Source organism: Stegastes partitus, unplaced genomic scaffold (assembly GCF_000690725.1).
Source record: "Stegastes partitus isolate 25-593 unplaced genomic scaffold, Stegastes_partitus-1.0.2 Scaffold49, whole genome shotgun sequence".
NCBI lineage: Eukaryota > Metazoa > Chordata > Actinopteri > Pomacentridae > Stegastes > Stegastes partitus.
Window position 1 is genome coordinate 1070781 of NW_007577780.1, and position 18839 is coordinate 1089619.

At 39.0% G+C, this 18839-nt stretch overlaps 1 protein-coding gene across 2 annotated transcripts; it reads right to left on the reverse strand.

The window, feature by feature from the left end:
• Positions 1-2846: 2846 nt before the first annotated feature.
• agtrap (angiotensin II receptor-associated protein) lies at positions 2847-13239 on the reverse strand. Of its 2 annotated transcripts, none has more exons than XM_008306925.1 (5): positions 13048-13239; positions 11954-11988; positions 11703-11811; positions 8984-9194; positions 2847-3852 (listed from the first exon to the last, which is right to left on the reverse strand). In XM_008306925.1, the coding sequence occupies exons 1-5, from the start codon at positions 13072-13074 to the stop codon at positions 3728-3730; spliced, it is 507 nt and encodes a 168-aa protein (XP_008305147.1). In that variant the 5' UTR covers positions 13075-13239; the 3' UTR covers positions 2847-3727. The 2 variants fall into 2 exon arrangements, with proteins under 2 accessions (XP_008305147.1, XP_008305148.1); XM_008306926.1 differs by lacking the exon at positions 2847-3852 and adding an exon at positions 3987-5286.
• Positions 13240-18839: the final 5600 nt, after the last annotated feature.

Sequence of the window (18839 nt, forward strand, 5' to 3'; positions counted from 1 at the left end):
AAAAAGTCTGGACCAAAGTTAAAGCATTTTTTATTTCTAGTAGTTTTGAGTTTGAGTTCTGAGTACAAACTACACTGTAAAAAAAGAACAATCCTGTAAAAAATAAAATAAAGAACGAAAAGAAAACAACCCAAAAAACTGAAACTCTGCCAGCAAGGGTGCCAAAGAAATCATGTTTGAAAAAAACAACGGAATATTGTACCATTCAAATACTGTAAAAATTGTGAAAATTTAATTGGCCCCACACTGTAAAAGAACAAATTGCCATTTATAGAAATACAGATTTTTGTACAGTTTTGGTCTGTTGTTGTTGTTGTTGTTGTTGTTTTACAATAAAGATTTACATTTTACTAATTATTGTTTGTAATTTTACAAGACACATAAAATCAAAAATAACCCTTAAAAATAATTTATCAATCCTTACAATACATATATTTTTTCTTTCAAATAATGGAAAACATTTGCAAAATGATGGTAATTTTGCAGATTTTGCAGAAAAGTAATCTGATTTTATAGTCAAATATATATTTTTTTAAAGTTTTTTTTTATTATTTTGGTTTAATGGTTTAAACTTACTTTAAATTGTTTTGTAAATATATTTTTCTGACGTTGACGTTATTTCCACTTTTAGCCTGTTTTTACAATGTAAATTAACTTTTTTTTTCTCTCTCTAATTTTACTAGTCACTGTCTGTTATTTATCACACAGTAAAGATCTGTAAAATAACAGTAAATTGTTCACAAATTGTGTTAAAACCATAGACTGTAAAAAAGATGGACGTAACAACCGACCCTGAAAAATGAAGCCAACCCAGAAGTGTCAAAAACCTGCAATATCACTATGTCCGCTAGTCCTGGCTCCAAAAAGTCCTGGCTCCCATAGACTTGAACTAGAAAAGAAGTGATCACAGATCACGAAATACCGCATTCCTACAGCTCAGGATTTTTTTCTCATTAGTTTTCATGGTCAAGTCCAGAGATCAGGTGGCCAATCTGAAAAGAAATCAATCCTGATTTTTTTAAAAATCGTCAAAATTTTGCGGGGCAAGGGGCGTGGCTGGCTTGATTGACAGTTGGCAGCGACGCAGATGAAGGGAGCAGAAGGTGGTAAATGTGGGCGGGCAGAGAGGGCCCGCCTCTCAATCCGTCTGACCAATCATTGCTCCTATGGCTCCGCCCCCCTCCGACAATTTTCACATCACTGGCTGCAAAAATCCAAGATGTCAACCAGGAAGTAGCAAAACCCTGGCTTCATTTTTTGTTTTTCAACTTTATTCAAACTGACCAACAATACAAGACATCTTGAAAGTCCGTTGATATACAAACAAGAGCAAATGGTGGAAGAAGGAAAAAATATGAAAACACTAAAGACACACTCAAAAAAGGGAAAAAAATAAAACAAAATAAACACAAGGTAACTACTCAAATAAAAACATTAAACGTAGTACAAACATCGACAGTTTTAACAGCTTTTTTGCTATTTATACAGGAGATGGTTGATATATACTGTTCTATTTCAGTCTTTAGCACCAAAAAAAGTGTTTTTTTATTCGTGAATTTGCATTTGTGGATATTAAATTTAGCAACAAATAGGATTAGATTCACTAGAAAGAATGCATCATCATTCTTCCCATCGTCACTAAAATAACCAAAAATGACATTTTTGTAGTACAGGGAAAAATCAGAGAAAATATTATCAACTCTGAATGAGTTAATGCCTTTCCAGAGTTTATATGTGAATTCACAAGACCAGAACAAATGTGAAATAGTTTCAGGATGCAAACCACAAAAAGAGCATTTCACATCAATGTCATTCTTCAACTTATTCATGTGTACATTTGTAGGGTAAAACCTGTGGAGCAACTTAAAGGAGACTTCTTTGATTTTGTTAGTTAAAAGGAACCTCTGAGGTAGGGACCAGACTTTTTCCCAGTCACCCTGGCTTCATTTTCTCAAACCAACGGGTGACGTCACGGTAGCTACGTCCATCTTTTATCCCGTCTATGGTTAAAACCTTTCCTTTTTTATTGCGTATAATTCAGTAGGAATGACAGCAATAAGATCTATGTGAAGACTTTCACAGTAAACAATTATCTCAGTAGACTCCCACAGGATGTAATCATTTTGCTGTAATTAAACAGCCTTAATTGCTAGTTTCAGTGTTTCTCATATTAAAAATGTCAATTTTTAATTATTTTCCAATCGTGAATGCAAAAACAGCCATTGTGCAGGTTTGTTTTTTTAAACCACAGTCATCTGCAGGAAGCCAGCTGTACCATCACTAGTTCCCACACAGAGCTGATGTGGACATAATGTGGTGTTGCAGTGATTTATTGTTCCGGGCTCACTGTGCACGCTGCTGTAACTCAGCGCATACACTGCATTAAGGTATAATTAGGTAGATAAAGCGTGTAAGCAAATAAGGCCTCTCTTCTAATCTATACGAGTCGAGCCACTACTGCAGCGATAACTTCACAGATCCGTAATGTGACTGGAGCGGTTACCACATCACCGCTGTTTCAAAACAGGAACTCCAAACTTGTTACACTTTCGACAGACTGGAACGAGTACAAACGATGCCATCGCTCAGCAACCACTGTCTGCCTTCCTCCTCCTCCTCCTCCTCCCTCGGCTATCACCGCAATCTGCTCACTAAAACTGAGAGTGCACACTTCATGAAGTGCTCAATGAATGACGTGCGATGTTACGCATTTTTCACGGGGCACTAATGACAGTGTGGCTGCGGGCGTTTTAACGTTTCAAACACTTCATTTAACATTTGTGATGCGACAAAACTGACTTATTTCCACTCTCCCTGTGAAGCAGGAACACACTCCAACAGATCCATCAGAGGCTGCACAGTATGTGGTCTGTAATTTATTGACTGTAAACATGTTTTACATAATAAGGCCTTCACTTATATGACAATAACTGTATGAATGATGATCATTCTGTGGCTATTACAAAAATCAACATTATTTATGTTTTTAATGCATTTCATTTCAAACTTAAAGCGGTACCGAGAAATGACAGTCTTAATGTGGAATTTGCATAGATACTAAACAAGATAAATGAACAGTGTCGCTCTGTTTGCTGCACTGTACTAAGCACCTAATGTCCTATGAGAATAAAGGCCAGTCTTCAGTTCAGCAGAAGATCTTCCAGCTCACATTAGTTAAAAAAGGCAAAAGGGTAACTTCTAAGGCAACAGCATTAAACAGTATTTTCAGTTCTCTTGTGTTTCTAACAGTCCAGTGTTTTCAGCATTGCTACCAGCAAATATTCCTTACATACTGCATACACGGAGAACATAATAATTTACAGAACACAAAGAAAAACTCTTGATGTCTGTAAGTGCCACATTCATTTAACAAAAAAAAAGACTCAACATGACAGTTCCATTCAACACCTGTCTATTTAAAATAGTAGGTGGTAACAACAGCAACTCAGCATGGGAGCGAAAGAAGAGTTTTTCCTCTGCAGTTATGTGCCAGCTCAGCAAATCACACGACTATCTTTGAAAAAAATAAAAATAAAAAGGGGTTTAATTATGCCACACTTTACTGTAAAACCCAAACGGATAATTACTTCACCATAATAAAGTTTCAGCGTGAACCAACTGTGCAGAACACAGCGACAGCGTGGAATCGGTTGTAGAATTTGTCTGTAAGCGTTGCACTGCTGCATATAAAAGTCAGAGGAAAAACATTGTTCAACGCTGGCTTCGCTCAGTATGTGCGGACTCCCGGTTTGCTGTCCTGGGCCTGGTTGAAGGGATTTGCTGGGCCGGAGGACTCATCCTGATGGTCAATGGACTGATAGGCGTCCCTGTTTCGTGATACTGAGGGGAAACCTGAAGAGACAAGCCAAAAGAGTTCAACACACACATCATCTGCCACTCAAATGCATTATTTTTAATCATCATTGCCCTTGGAATTTGGACTATTTTGGGTATGTTAGAGGGCTTCCACGCAACCTCCTCTCATGTTTTTTTTTTTTTTTCTTCACACTCCTCGCACACATTCATGACACAGTTGGACAGATTTGTTATCTTGACTCGAGCATCTGGCTGCCTCTGGATAAATATGGATTATACTGTTGGAAACTGTTTTTGCCAACATACAGCAACACACATGTAGTGCCTCTGATGAATGCTAGATTGAGAAAATTGACAATTCTTTTTATAAAATTCTCCTTTGAGTGGTGCAGAACTTCCACCCATTTCATCACTCGTGCTTATTAGACCCACTACTGTCTGATTAGCTCCTTGTATTGTGGCTGTTTTGAGGACAGTTTGACGACAGGAGCCATCTATGATCTGAGATCAGAGTATGAGAAAACTCTCTTTCGCTCTGAAAACTGGTGCATACGAGTTCCTGGGTGTATATTATGTCATGTAAACATGTTTTACAATTAATTATATGCGGGCAAAATCCTCTGAAACACCTTATAGGACTTTGTGTAATGCTCTAACAACAAAATGCCCCGACTCTGAAATGGCCAGAATAGCAATGATGTGATTTTGGAAGTTCAAAGGCCTGCATACCTCTGCATGGCCCAGAGTGCTGTTACTGTGACAAATATATACGCTAACCAAACAAGCCATTTACTTTTATTGCAAAGAAAAAAAAAAGTTGCATTGATATAATTTTACTCACATAACTTTGATGAATCTATACAACCAAAGGACGGCATCATGTCAAGCTCAACAAACCAAAGTGTGTGCACACAACCAGGTCACATTTATTGTCTATTATGAGTCAACATTATGCTGACTTTAATTGGGCTCATTTTAGAATGTGCACCATCATGCAGCAATGCTTTAAATATATGCAAACAGAACCCACAAACACAAATGAGGTGCCTGGAGACTAAAATCTGAATAAAACATACAGTAGATGCAAAACTTTCAAAAACATATAAACACATATAAAACAATAGACATGTATACAAACACACTGTGCTGAAAAAAGCAGGTAGAGGAAGGTCATGGGGAACAGGTGAAGATGGGAACAGGCAGATAAATGATTACAAAGAGATAGGCAATAGAACAGTTAACAAGATAATAACTGGAAAAGAAAAAGAAGAAGAAGAAAAAAAGTCTATTTGTGTTGTTTGTCCTGCAGTCTGATTTGAAATCTTACTTCCTGCATGGAAGGGGATGGAAGAGGATGACTGGAGGAGAGAAATGGTAGAAAGGAAGAAGCTGGGAATCAATATCGGCGGCCAATAAAGGCACTGTCAGCACTGTCCGTAGTGCATCGACTGTCCACAGAGGTCTCTAAGTCTGAGAGGTTAAAGGTCAGCAGAAGAGAAGAGAGAAGAAGAGAAAAAAAATTATTAAATCATAACCGGAAAACACAAGACAACACGAGCGTTCACTAAGAAACAACATGACAGTGAAGTGTGCCAAAGAGCGAGACAGAGTGTGAGGTTACTAATTATGACATGCAAGAACAAAAACAAGGGGGAAAAAACAAGAAAAGGAAAATTCAGCTTTTGTCAAAGGCACAAGGATTACACTTGGACTTAGTGAATAACCACAAGCCAGCTGGAAACATTTAGAGGTAATGCATGGCAGGTGATTTGTGTGAAGCCTCGTCCTTTGGCAAATTATAGCAGATTTTTCCCACTAACAATTCCTGAGAACACCTGTTGATTTTGACAGTTGCAGATAGTTGTCTAGCTTTGTCTGTCTCTCTCCACCTTATGGTTTTCTAGTATTGCTGCGTTGTTAGTTAGTCTTAGTATTTACTGTACAGGATTTATAAGGAAAACGTGAGATCAGAATGTTAGTTTGTTTCACCACATTACTGCCTGGATGCTGAAGTGATTTAAATTGTTGTTGTTTCACTTTGTGCTAAATTTATCATGTATCGGGAAACACTGCGGACGGTTAGGTGGTGCAACAGTTAGCAATATGTGCTAATGCGCATAACATTGTGTGGCGTAGATATGCCAGCTGCTACCAGCACTTTTTCTAATAGCTCTTGTAAGCCCTTAAAATATAACAGTGGGGGGCTTATGATATGTTGCTGTAACTTTTAATTAGCCAAAATGGAAGTGCGCCACCTGACTAGTGTAGGTAGAAGCCATGGATGTATTTTAGGAACTAGATACCAAACTTAAAGGTGAGGCACGCTTGGTTGAATTAAAATTACTTAAAATTGCTTTCTAGCTTCCAGGTTTGCACAGTAATAATAATTAAAAAAAAAAAAAAAGAACAGAATACTTTTTTTGCAAAATATGTGGTTGTAAAAAATTTTTAAAGTAAATTTTGTTGAACTTACATAACTGTTTGAGCAGGTGGGACAAGTGGTAACATAAAAACAAAACTATTGTTAGATAACCAATTCTAAGTAGAACACAGTTCTGAAGTTTCAAAAAGGTTCTCAAAATATTACTCAGAAAAAATTGGCATATAATGTCATTTTCAGTCACTTCCCACATCTGGGCTTCAATATTGTTGATATTTGAACTTACCCATATGCAAAGATTATTGCATCTACTTGCCCAATATTTCACATTCAAAATCAATGACATGATGAGAACCAAGACGGAAGATTTGAAATTTGAAAAATGTGCTGAAAGTGGGTCAGTGGGTAATTTTTTAAAAAATACTGTCACAGAAAGTATTTGATATATAAAGCTAAAATTTGAGCAATACCATTTTAAATAACATGAGTTTATGATTAAGTAGTTTCAATCAAATCAGAGATGGTCAAGCAGAAGATGATGATGACTGTGATTCCACTGCATATGTGTATCAGCAGTCCTGCTCTGCCCAAAGACTTCTTTTTAGACTACTTTTTGAGGCTCTGGGAAAAAAAATGCAAATATTAAACTTCCGTGAATGCCAACTTTAAATTAAAAAGACAAAAAACGATCTAGTTTGCAGATGACAGTGTCCTGTCAACAGTTTCAGCGACGTCTCTTTTATAGAGGTGGGCCATAGAGGACATCATTTTTGGGCTGCTTAGAGGTGTTTTCCTGGCAGTGGCCAATAGGAAACAGTTAGCAAGTTTATGACTCAATAAGAGCAGACAGAAACTCTTTCTAATTCATTCCTTACAAACTTGCTCATGGATTTTGCTCTAAAAAGGGAAAAGAAGAAAAGTCACGGCCATAAAACTCAACCATCGCTCCTACCCACCCATTCACACCGCATACGCTTATGGAGAAACCCAAAGCTAATTACTGCTTATTGTTTCTGAATGTTGCTGTAATGTTTTTTTCACCTACACAAAGCACCTGTCTTGTCTCTGTGTTTGAAATATTTAAATAAAACCACTTTGCCTTGACAGCTCTAATGCGCCGGTTTACTGTTGCTAAGCAATGTTTGCACAGTTTTGGTGAAAACGTGCAAATGTTTGATCCCTCCGACTTGAAGCCTTTATTCTAACAAGCCACGCAAAAGTTACACCTAATACAAAAACTCAGTGTAATTTAGACCACCGTGAGAGGGCTGCCAATCAAAGTTCAGGGAGCTCTGACTACCTGAATCAACAATTCACTCACATGCACCTGATTGTCTGATTCCCAGAGTGCTGAATGCAGCAGGGAACCACATCAATGGCAGCAACGCAATCAGGCGGCAATTAAAACACACATTGTGTGAAACTAACATGAGCTGCTTTCATCAGTCACCACACAGTCTAATGGATGTACCTGCTGTGTGAATGTGGCAGTAAAGTAAAACCACAGAGAGAGCAGATTCATCAATATTCAATTATCCTCCAACAGTCAAGAGATGTATTTTGTCAACTGCCGTTCTGGGTCGCAATGCAGGGAAATTTCATTACTTCTCGCAGTGTGTAGCGAAATGCAATTCTAGTTTTGCTTGGTGATATTACAATTAATAGCAACAGCAACAACAAAAAAAAAAGCATTATACCTCCAACCTCCTGGTTCATTTTTGTTGGCCCTTTTCTTTTAATGAAGGCAAACGGCAGCTCCTATATGAAACCACTCACAGCAAACGATGAATACATCAACTGTAAAAGGCAAACCGATGAAGCAGTGATGAAGATTTTCAAGGAGTCCAGCAGACGTCACAGCTCAGTGGGACCTCTAATGGAAAAGCTCTCAGCAGAGCGAGTTCAAGACTACAAATCAATGGCCACACACGGCTGACCAGAGAGCACATCTCCAGTATCCCCCTGACTCTTCAGCGTGCTTATCACTTATTTGTCCACAAAGAGAAAGCTATAAACTCAGCGGTCAATAACCAACACAAAGTCTCCTTTCCTATGTTCTTCCATACCATCTCCATCTCTGTTTCTGCTCACATCAGCCCTGTGCTATTTTTGTCTCTCTGTGCAATCGTGGCACTTCATACGTTTCTCAGCCTGCACAGGTTTGATCTGTTCCTCTATGCAGTAGAAACGGTGGCCAGGAAGACACACAGATGTGATAAAGAATTCCGGAGAAAGGGTTCCTTTGCTCAGCCAAACTGCAGCTCAAATATTTTACGGCATATAAAGTCTTGTGACTGTAACTAATTACGTTGACGGTGGAATCATCCGCTGGTGGTGTAGTGCAGAGTCTTCCCAGTTTTGCTGCACTTGGCAGGCCTTTCATGACAAACAGCATAAAACAACACAGGGAGGATCTGAGAGCGCCCCTGGATACATGCATCACACCGTACATTCAGCTTTGGTCGCACTCAGGGGTCATCTCTGTGTGGGGCACATATATGCTCACATATTCTGGGTAGTTTCTCACCAGTTCTGAATGTGCACTTGCTGGATGCTATGTAATGTGCAATTACTTCTTGCCAAAATGGATATAGGAAAATGAACAAGGCTTTTGCTGCATAAATTCAAGAAGATGGAATCAGTTGCCAGTGAAAGAATGTTTAAAATCCTGTTAATGTCTCTACATAACTGAAACACTTGCATACGACCTACTCGCCACATGACTGCATCCTGAAAAGTCTTCAGATTTCTTGTGTTACTTTACTCAGTTCCGCAAGTGGCACTTACCAAAGTTGACATTGTAATCTCCTCCCCGTTCGCGGTACATTTGGTAGACAAAGAAGCAGGATGCAGGTTTGAGCAGCAGGTTGAGGATGGCCATTCCCGTGCTGAAGCGAAGCACATCTCGTGCTCTTTCTGCTGCCAAGTCATTTGACGGGTAAAAGATCCCAATATGGATGATGTCGGTCAGTATGGTCACAATCATCCCCATCAGAAACTACAGGGATGAAAGAGAGCATAAAGCCTTAATGGACACATGCTGTGTGTGAGGCTGTTAAACATAAAGTGCACATCTGTAAAGATAAAGTAATGTCTTAGAATAGGTGGAAAATAAAGCTAGTCCTTTGTTAAAAAAAAAAAAAAAAAAAGTTTCAATGGGGAAAATGAGATTTAAAAAAAATCCAACTGTATACACAGTGGAAAAAATGTTCAATTCCATTGTATTTATAATGACATGCAATGAGTCACCTCAAGGCTCTTCACACAGTAAGGTCAAGACCTCACAAAATAAAATCATAAAGAAACCCAACAAATCCAACGGGAAAAAAAGTGCTACAGTAAAAATAAAAAAAGAAGAGAAAACAGTCCCCCCCCACACTTTTGTCTTCATCGTCCATGAGAGAATGAAATGTCATTTCAATATGTAATTATTTTAAACTTTCAAACATTTGAGGCACTTGAATTAATGCTGCTGAAAAAGTTACCCAGTATGTTAAAGTAGACATGGGAGAGGAAGTTCATCTCCCGTCCCTGCAATTGAGCGGTGAGTGGTTGATTTGACCAAAGACACTGACCAGTGTCAAAGAATTCTGCTTGTCAGTCATGTTCTTAACTCTCCCAGTCCACAGTCCTTGACAGAACCTGAACAGTGACCTTGGGTTGGAGTGCAAACAAGGTAAAAGGCTCCCCTGCGGTTACGTCTGGTGGCAACATGGTTCACAGGTTCACTCCAGTGACAGTCAGGATCCATCACTGTCAAAACTGTCACTTAGCAAAAAAGAAAAAGTAGTTTTCTCAAGGTGCATCTCTTTATTCAAACCCCTCAAAGCTGTGAGACCCTGAAGACAGACTCTGACTGTGGCTTTGATCAGTCTAATAGTCAGACGTCCGATAGTCCTCGAGATTCATTCGCTACACAAAGCTGTCAAGTTCTTGAACATCTGAGATAGAAGCCTTTTTTTTTTTTTTTCTCCAGCAGGAAATATATACTTTTTTGAAGAATTTAACTATTACAAGGACCTCCAGTGAGAAGTTTTGACAGTTTAACAACAAGTAAATCTCCAGTGCAGTGCAGACCTGCAGCACAGCTACAGCAGGGCTCAGTCCTCACTGCTGTACATTAAATCTAAATATGCTCTAAGAATTCTTTCACTCTCCTTGCTCCCTGTTTCAGACAATAGAGCAGGTGGTTCGCTAATTGCAAGGTTGTTGGTTTGACCCCCGGTACGTGTTGAAATGTTCTTGGGCAAGGGACTGAACTTGAAGTTGCTCCTGATGGTGGCCGAGCACCTCGCATGGCAGTAGCTGTGGTTAAAATTGACAACAATTCTAGAAATAAGGCTGCAAACAACCATTATTTTGAGTACCAATTAATCTGTTGATTTTTTTGGTTTTTTCAAAAAATTAACGGAAATTCCAAAACAAAAACCGCCAACTTTTTCAAAACCCTTGAAAAACGCCGCCTAAAAAAAGAAGCCGCCAAACTAAGGGCTTTTCCCAATTTTAAAAAATTGCCCCAAAAACAAAAGGAAAATGAAAACCAAAAACAAAAAAAAAACGAAGAAAGGGGGGAAAAAAGAAATCAAAAGCCGGTCAAATCCCAAAACGAAAAAAAACAACTTAAGGGGTTTAAGGCCACAGAAGAAAAAGAAAAAAACGAACAAAGAACTTTCCCGGGAAGCCAACGGAATTTTAATTCTTTAAACAACCCGGGTAAAAAAAACAATTGGAAAAAAACAATTAACGGAACGAATTGGGGAAGGTAACCGGAAAAAAGGAAATAAAAAGTTAAAAAAACCTTACGGGGAAAAAACCCAAGGTAAAAACGGGAAAACCGCCGCCCAAAAAAGGGCAAATTATTTTTTCCCTTTTTAAAGTTAGCGGGTGCAGCTTATATTCAGGTGCGCTCAATAGTCTGAAAATGACGGGACTCACTTAATTGTTCAGTCTATAAACTGTCTGAAAATGCTGTAAAAAGTTTCTTTCACGTTCCTAAAGCTCACGTCCTCAAATTTCTTGTTTCGTCCACACACCCAAAGATATTTAGTTTACTGTCACAGAGGAATAAAGCAACCAAAAAATATTTAATCCGTAGATTTTTTTTTTCTTTCAAAAATTACTCAACCCAACTTACATAGCAGTTGACAACAGTTAATGAGTCACATTTTTGTTGTCGGCCAGCAGGCGTCAGGGGTTGTTGGAGTGGAACTATGAGTTCAGAGTTTGGACATGGTGACCTTTTAGGCTTTAATTGGAAGTTCGACTGACCTTAGTTAAGACTTAACTCGCACATGTTTGCTGCTGCAGCTGTGAACTGATTGAAAGCCACAGCTACTGTACTCTGTGCAGAACTAAGAGAAGGCTATCTTTCTCAAAGGGATGCTCACAGACTGTCCTAGATTCCTCAGACAAATGGGTTAGCACAGATATGCAGCGCTGCGCCTATAGTTAGACTCCTGTATGTGTCACATGATGCCGAGACGAAGGAATCAATGTGAGGACTCACCATGAGCACAGCATCGATCGAGTCCCTCTGTGCAATTGCCCAGACTCCGATTGCTAAAACACTGAAGTTCCCCCATGCAAAGGACTGGGGCAGCCAGGCCATGCATCCCCTACAGGAGAGACACACAAGATGCATTCAATTGCACAAAGCATGGGGACGTGCAGGTGAAGGAGTAGACCTGAATCAAGAGTGTGTATGCGAGCCAAAAGAGGAGAGAAATTCCTCAGGGTTGTGAAAAAACACACACTCACCATACTGTAAGCAGCCAGTGCACCAGTACTATGGCCTGTAATAGAGAAGACAAGTGTTGAACAGAAATGCAGGGTTATTAAGGACTTCATGGTCAGTTTAGTCCACAGCTGGAATGCATTACCAATCAGTCACATACCAATAAAAAACTGAAACATTCAGTGGTTCCAGCTTCTCCACAGTGAGGTTTCTTAAGCTTCTCTCTTTTATATAACTGACAACTGGATTAGTTTTGGTTTTTGGACGGTTGATCCGACAAACGAAAAGATCTAAAAACGTCACTTTGAATTCCAGATTTGAAAAACAACTGATGAACAGATCATAAAAACGATCATTAGATGCATGCCGGCTTCAATCTCATTGCAAACATCATAACCAGAAACTACAGAACTAAACAAAAGGCATGTGATCATCCAGATGGTTTGAAATGTATGAACACAAAGCATGAAGAGGGAGAACGCGGCATCCTTCCCAGAAGTATTGCAGCGTGGGAGTCCCCTTGGCTCGCTTTTCACATCACAAGTTTTGAGTAAAAAAAGTTGGACGTTTGTTAAAAACAATAGGAGGACAAAGCTCAGCTCAACAGTTCTCCTTTTTAAAGGCTGTGAGGTGAGGCTCAAAGGATCAGAGGTATCACTTCACTGATGGGGAAAAAGTCAATGCTTATACTGCCATGTTCTTTAAAATAACAAATAAAGCAAACAGAAATGTCTGATGTGACTTTATTTGGATGTTTCCAGTCATGTCCTGTAGCAAATTTATCTGAGTGTTTTTGTTTTTTGGCTATATTTACACAAATGTACATTGATTGTTGTATCTGATAAGCACATTCCTCAACAAGTTTGCATCTGTCACATCCCGTTATGTTATTTTCTTTGTCCAAAGGTCTGCTGCCCTTGATTCAAAACGCTTAAACATATTTGTATGTTGGTAGCTAGATCTCCTAAATACTTTCCAAACTTAACAAAAAGCACCAACAAATGCAGGTCAGTGTGTTCTGGTTGCAACACACACAGACGAGAAGTGAGAAGAAACCAAAGTTGTCATTTCCCCAACATTTGCTATTCTCAACACAACAAGTAAACAGCAGCCTCACCTTTAGATTTATGGCAGGGATTTCCATAATAAGCTGTTTTTTTGTTTTTTTTTTAAGTCAAAGCAGGTCTTCCTTGATCCGATTCAGCGTTTCAACGTGTTGAAGAACTTCATGGAAGAAGAAGAAAAAAACCTACAAAATGCCGCAGTTTCTCTGTTACACAAACTTCTTCTCCAAAAAGCCCTCCTCCCCCCTTCAGCTCAACCTGCAAACACAAGCCATGTGACAGCAGCCTGACTGCTTCCCATGTGACTCTCAGCCCTCCTCACCCCTCCAGCCTCCCTCCCTCCCTCCCTCTCCCGCCGCCTTCAGCCGCTCAGAGCGCATGAGGTTCCGCATCGGTCACAGCTGGGCTCCGCGTCCCTGCGCTGGTTCTGTGTGAGGGATCAGGAATGAGTCAGAAGAAACTGTCTGCTGTCAAACACTAAACGCAACATTTGTATTCAACACTGACACGTACAAGCCCTGTGATAGACTGGTGACTTGTCCAGGGTGTCCCCTGCCTTCGCCCTAAATCAGCAGGGATAGACTCCAGCCCCCCCTCGTGAGGATTAAGGTGTATAGATAATGGATGGATGGACTTACACGTACAGAGATAGAATGTTTTCTGCAAAGTTAATACCAATGTTTTCTGTGGGAAGTTTTCTTTTAGTTCCCAAAAATGTTCTTCTTAACCTCTTAAGACCTGACATGCGTGGACATCGTCATCATCATCATCATCATCATCATCATCATATATATATATATAGTTATGGTTTGGGTTTTTGTTTTTATTTTTATTATAGATATATGTTTTTTTTAAATATATTTTTATTTTCTTTATTTTTTAATGTTTTTTATTCCTCTTTGCTATTTGATCAGATCAAATACAAAAAAGGAATTTAAAAAAAATGCATATCAAACAAGAAGTCTGGTCTTAAGAGGTTAAAGGAAGGAAACCTTCAGATGTTCTAAATAAGTTTGATCATAACATTGTTAGACCATTATGCCCTAATGTTCTTCAAACTGAATGTTGCACTGAGAATGTTCTTTGTGTAACATTTTTAGAACATTGTGGGAATGTTTATTAGACTCTATAATGTGTTCCCTCAACAAAAGGCCAAAGCATTCCACCTTCACATCATACATTACATTTAAAAAAAAACGTTCCTTCAACTGAAGCCTCGATAACATCTGGAAAACAATGTTTGAATGCTGGTTTGATAACGTTCTAAGTTAACACGGATCATTGTGAAAATGTTTTATCGAAGAAACATGTCCTCCTCAACAACGACCCCAAAATATTCAGTTTCAAATACCTTGAAAACATTTTTTGAATGTTGTTTTCACAACCTTTGTTTTCATAGAACATCACCTGAATGTTGACATTAAAACATTTGATTAACTTTATAGGATCATTACTGGAAAATAAAATATTAAACATTACATTTGATGAAAGCGCTTTCTTTAAAATAAATATTAGAACTTGTAGGTAATGGCAGCCAAATAACGTTATAACTCACACAATTAGTAAAATGAAAGAAAGAACGCTCAAAGCAGTTCTGCAACAAGGGTATTGAAAAGCAATAGTATTCTACCATTTTGTCAACTACTCAAAACAATGCGACATGCAACAACTTCTGGCTGATAGAAACTTTTGATACAAGCACCAGTAAATGGTAATCTGTGATAATACCTATGAAGTTGATTACTCAATCAGTTTTAATAATGGTAGAATCAAATATTAAGTTCTGTAAAATATTTTGGCAGTATTTTGAGAATTTCATATGTTTTTGGACCTGGTCATTTTTGTGTTTTCACCCTTTAAAATGTGGACAGACATTTTAAGAGTTGAATAAAATCTTCTATCTCCCACAGTCATAAAATATGATGAGGACAAACTGTTTCCAGCAGATCCAAATGGTCAACTGACTCCTGCAGAAGGCAACTTTTTAATTTTGCAACAGGGAGCTGAGAAGAAGGGAGAAGCTATTGAATTACCAGTCAATCTGCAGCCCTCGCCTCAGCTCAGGAGCTCTGAAGGAACTTTGTAGGGCGGCTGGGCTCAGCCTTACAGACAGGGAGTTTGGAGTGGAGTCACTGCGTTTTTGTTCGTCAAAAGGAGCCAGCTAAGATGGTTTGGGCACTTGACTTTTAAATGACAAATTGTCTAAACTTAAATAGTGTATACCCTTTAACCTTCACTCAATCCTACAAAGTACTATTTAAAATGTGCTTCTCCTTCGCTGTGATGACACACTGCCGTCACTAGAGATAAATGGATAAAATGGTCAATTGAAATGAAACACCAACACAACCTTTAGTTTTTAAAATGTTTATTGAGTTAGATGTGACATTTTCTCTTTGTTTGGAGCACATGGTTTGCAGCTGGGACGCCAGGCAGCACCATCTTGCTCATCACCTGCAAATATAAGGAGCAGGTGTTTGAGGGAAGAAGGCTGAACTTGTTGAAGCAAACTCTGTGCATTGATGTGGGGGAGGGTTGTTTCTATTTATATGTATAATTAAGTAAAGTATTTAGGGGGGTATTTATTGAAGAGGGTTTAGTTTATGTCATAATAACCATCAAAGAAGGCATGTTAAAATGTGAAAATATTTTGAACTGAATTGAATAATTTGTGGCTGACAGATTTTCCGTATTAAATAAATAAATAAATAAATAAATGAATGAATGAATGAATGAATGAATGAATGAATGAATGAATGAATGAATGAATGAATAAAAGTTCAATTTCCTGAGTAGAATTTCTTAAAATGTCATCTGTCATGAAAATGAAAATATTATTCATTTCAAAAATTCTCTATCACATCATGGGCCGACCATTCTCAGTGTATGCAAGTTTCAAGATCCATGCTCAGGTTTGGCAGCAGTATGGCTCAAGCAGCTGAGGTCACAGAGGAGCAAAGAGAGAAAAGATGAGAAATAACATGCAGTAAATACTGGTTAGTGGGCCAGTAAGTCCTGAGCCTGAGAGGTGGAGAGAGGACAAAACACAAGCTACAGGAGATAGAAGATACAAAGTTATTGACGCACAATGTTGGCAAATAAATAAAGAGGAGAGTAGAGGAGGGGCGCTTGGTGCAGCATGGGACATCCTCTAGCAGCCTGGGACTATAGCAGCATTAATTAAGGGCTGGTTCACCATTGCCGGAACCAGTACTAAGTAAAAAATGTATTAAATAGGATAGTTTAAAGTCCAGTCTTAAAAGTATAGTTCCAAATGCATGGACCAGTTTTTAAGCATTACTCAAGACACAAGATGTTCCTGATTTTGACAGTGTTGTGCAGGTGAAAGGAGGCCATTCTATAGATTTGTTTAATATGTGAGCTGAAGGACATATGCTGACCAAACATAACTCCAAGGTTCCTCACAGTAGAAGTGGAGGCTGAGGCAATGCCATCCAGAGTGACTGTATGGCTAGACAGTGTGCTTCTGAAGTATTTAGGGCCAACTATGAAGTTCTTACTGCCAATAGGATGAATGACTAAAACTATAAAACCAAGTTATAAAAAACTGACATTTCCCCGACAGGAAACTTACTCTTTGTGTAGCAATAGTGTTCAGATATCTGATCGCTTTTTCTGTGAAAACAGATCTGATTCTGTGCAACACATTACATTATTCCTCTTCAGATTTGAAAACGTAGCCACACATACCAGTCTAAAAGCATAAAGGAAAAAAGCTTCTGTTTATCATAAATTAATAAAAATATTCAATAAATACCGAAAACTCTTATCTCTTTCGAGACACCTACATTTCATAAGGCACAATTCTTGATCATAGACTATACAACATGATGGCATCTCAGTCATCTCAATCATCTCCATTACAACTCCGCAAACTCCATCTGCTGTTCAAGACCATGAAATACAGAGCAGGTAGACATACTTATTAAGTGGGCCATATGTTAAGGTTATTTTGTGACCACTATTACCAAGAGAAATAAGGTGCTCGCTCAGTGTCAGCAGTAATGCAGGTCTTGTACTGGGTTGTCATGGTGAACACAGAGCTGAGCTGGAGGGCAAAGCCTCCAATTTATCAGTCGGTCTTCTTTTCAACCCTCACCTATGGTCATGAGCTCTGGGTCAGGATCGCAAGAATGAGACTGTGGATACAGGTGGCTCAGATGAGTTTGAGGGTGTCTGGACTAAGCCTTTGAGATCCAGATGAAACTCGGGGTAAAGTTACTGCTCCTTGATGCCTCCTGGAAGTCTTCCTTTGGACCTTTTCTGGGCTAATCCAGCTGGGAAGAGACCCTGGGGTAGAACCAGAGTTTACTAGAGGGATTGAATATCTTATCTGGCCTAGGAAATCCTTGGGATCCTCCAGGAAAAGATGGAAAAAGCTGCTGGGTAAAGGGATACCTAGAAGGTCATGGATGGATGGATGGATGGATGGATGGATGGATGAATCTTTGGTTTTTCACTTCTCACCCTTAAAAATTACCGAAGTGGTGAATTACAGACCATGGTGGAATGGGATCACCTCTGCAGCGACACCTGTCATGTTCACATTGTGACTCATAGGTACCTAGTAGATGTCACTACATTTGGCCTATTATATATGTACTCAGTACTCATGGGATGGACCACACCAACCTTCAAACTCGGCCTTCATTTTGATACCAGCTATCCCTATCAGGTATCATGACTGTGTCTGGAAAAGCAAGTGAAGCCACTGAGTTAGCAAAGTACACAGAGACTCTCAAGGTGAAAGCAAAACCAGCTATGGCGGTTGATAAATATTTGTTACCTCTACGTTCTGTGACTGACATTTTCTTTACTTGCTGTTGCTCCTCTGAAATAATGTTGGAACTTGAGCACATTTAGCCTTTGAACTCACCACAGGTCACTGTGGAAGAGAACAGCAGCCAAACGTTTAAAATGTTAATGTGAGATGTACTCTTGGTGATTTTTAGTCTACAGTCTGACTCATTTCTTGGCGCTTCATTCCTTTTTTACCTTGAAGGAGATGATTGATTTTATGCATCAAGCAGGGCAGATGGCCCCTGTACTATCCAGTTTGAACCTTGACCCCCCAGGTGACCTCTGACTGCTGTGATAACATGTGACTCAGGATTTTTCTCTCTTACTGAAGTATTTATTCTTTTATATCATTCAGAGCTAAATTTAGCTGCATTAGCATGCTGGGCTGGAGGTGTGGAGTGAAAATGGGTTTGCAGTGTGACAACTGTGGAACATGTTATTTAATTAGAAGCTGAATGTCTACACAGATAAAGCAATCACAAGAGAAACTGATTTAACAGAAAATAAATCATTCCTTTAACATTTTGACCTGCAGTGACAGACTTGGAAAGTGAATGACACAATTCACAATGATACAAAGATTGTGATTAAGGACAATCTTCTACACTACATTTACGTACATTATTGTCTGTTGACAATACTTCCACTGAAATAATTTATGGACTGTTTCATTATCTCTGAAGCTCAAGACAAGCTGCAAAATTTCCTACAGCTTTGTTTACTCACGTGTAAATTCTTCTCATTGTTGTACTTGTGTCCTTTTGAGAGCAGCCTGACTGGGAAAAGTTGGCTTAAGATAGCAACTTTGGTAATTAATTACTTCAAAAAAAAAGCATTGGGAAAGGTAGAAGTGCCTTTGTTGCAGCTGTGGCCCTGCCGGGATGTAGGTGTGTGTAATCTATCACGTCGCTGGCTGTTGGCCAGGTTTCAACAGGGCACTCCACCGGAGCACTCTGTCAGAGGTAAGTATTAAAAATACATCACTACTGCTTTTATTCTGTGGCCGTAAATCAGGATGGCACAA

What these genes read in the sequence shown, in the direction of transcription:
- agtrap (XM_008306925.1), bottom strand. Translation starts at nt 13,074, where the DNA reads ATGGAAATCCCTGCCATAAATCTAAAG. An exon ending in CACTGGCTGCTTACAGTATG is followed by an intron (nt 11,812 to 11,953) that starts GTGAGTGTGTGT and finishes TCTCTCCTGTAG; the next exon opens with GGGATGCATGGCCTGGCTGC. An exon ending in CGATCGATGCTGTGCTCATG is followed by an intron (nt 9,195 to 11,702) that starts GTGAGTCCTCAC and finishes TCATCCCTGTAG; the next exon opens with TTTCTGATGGGGATGATTGT.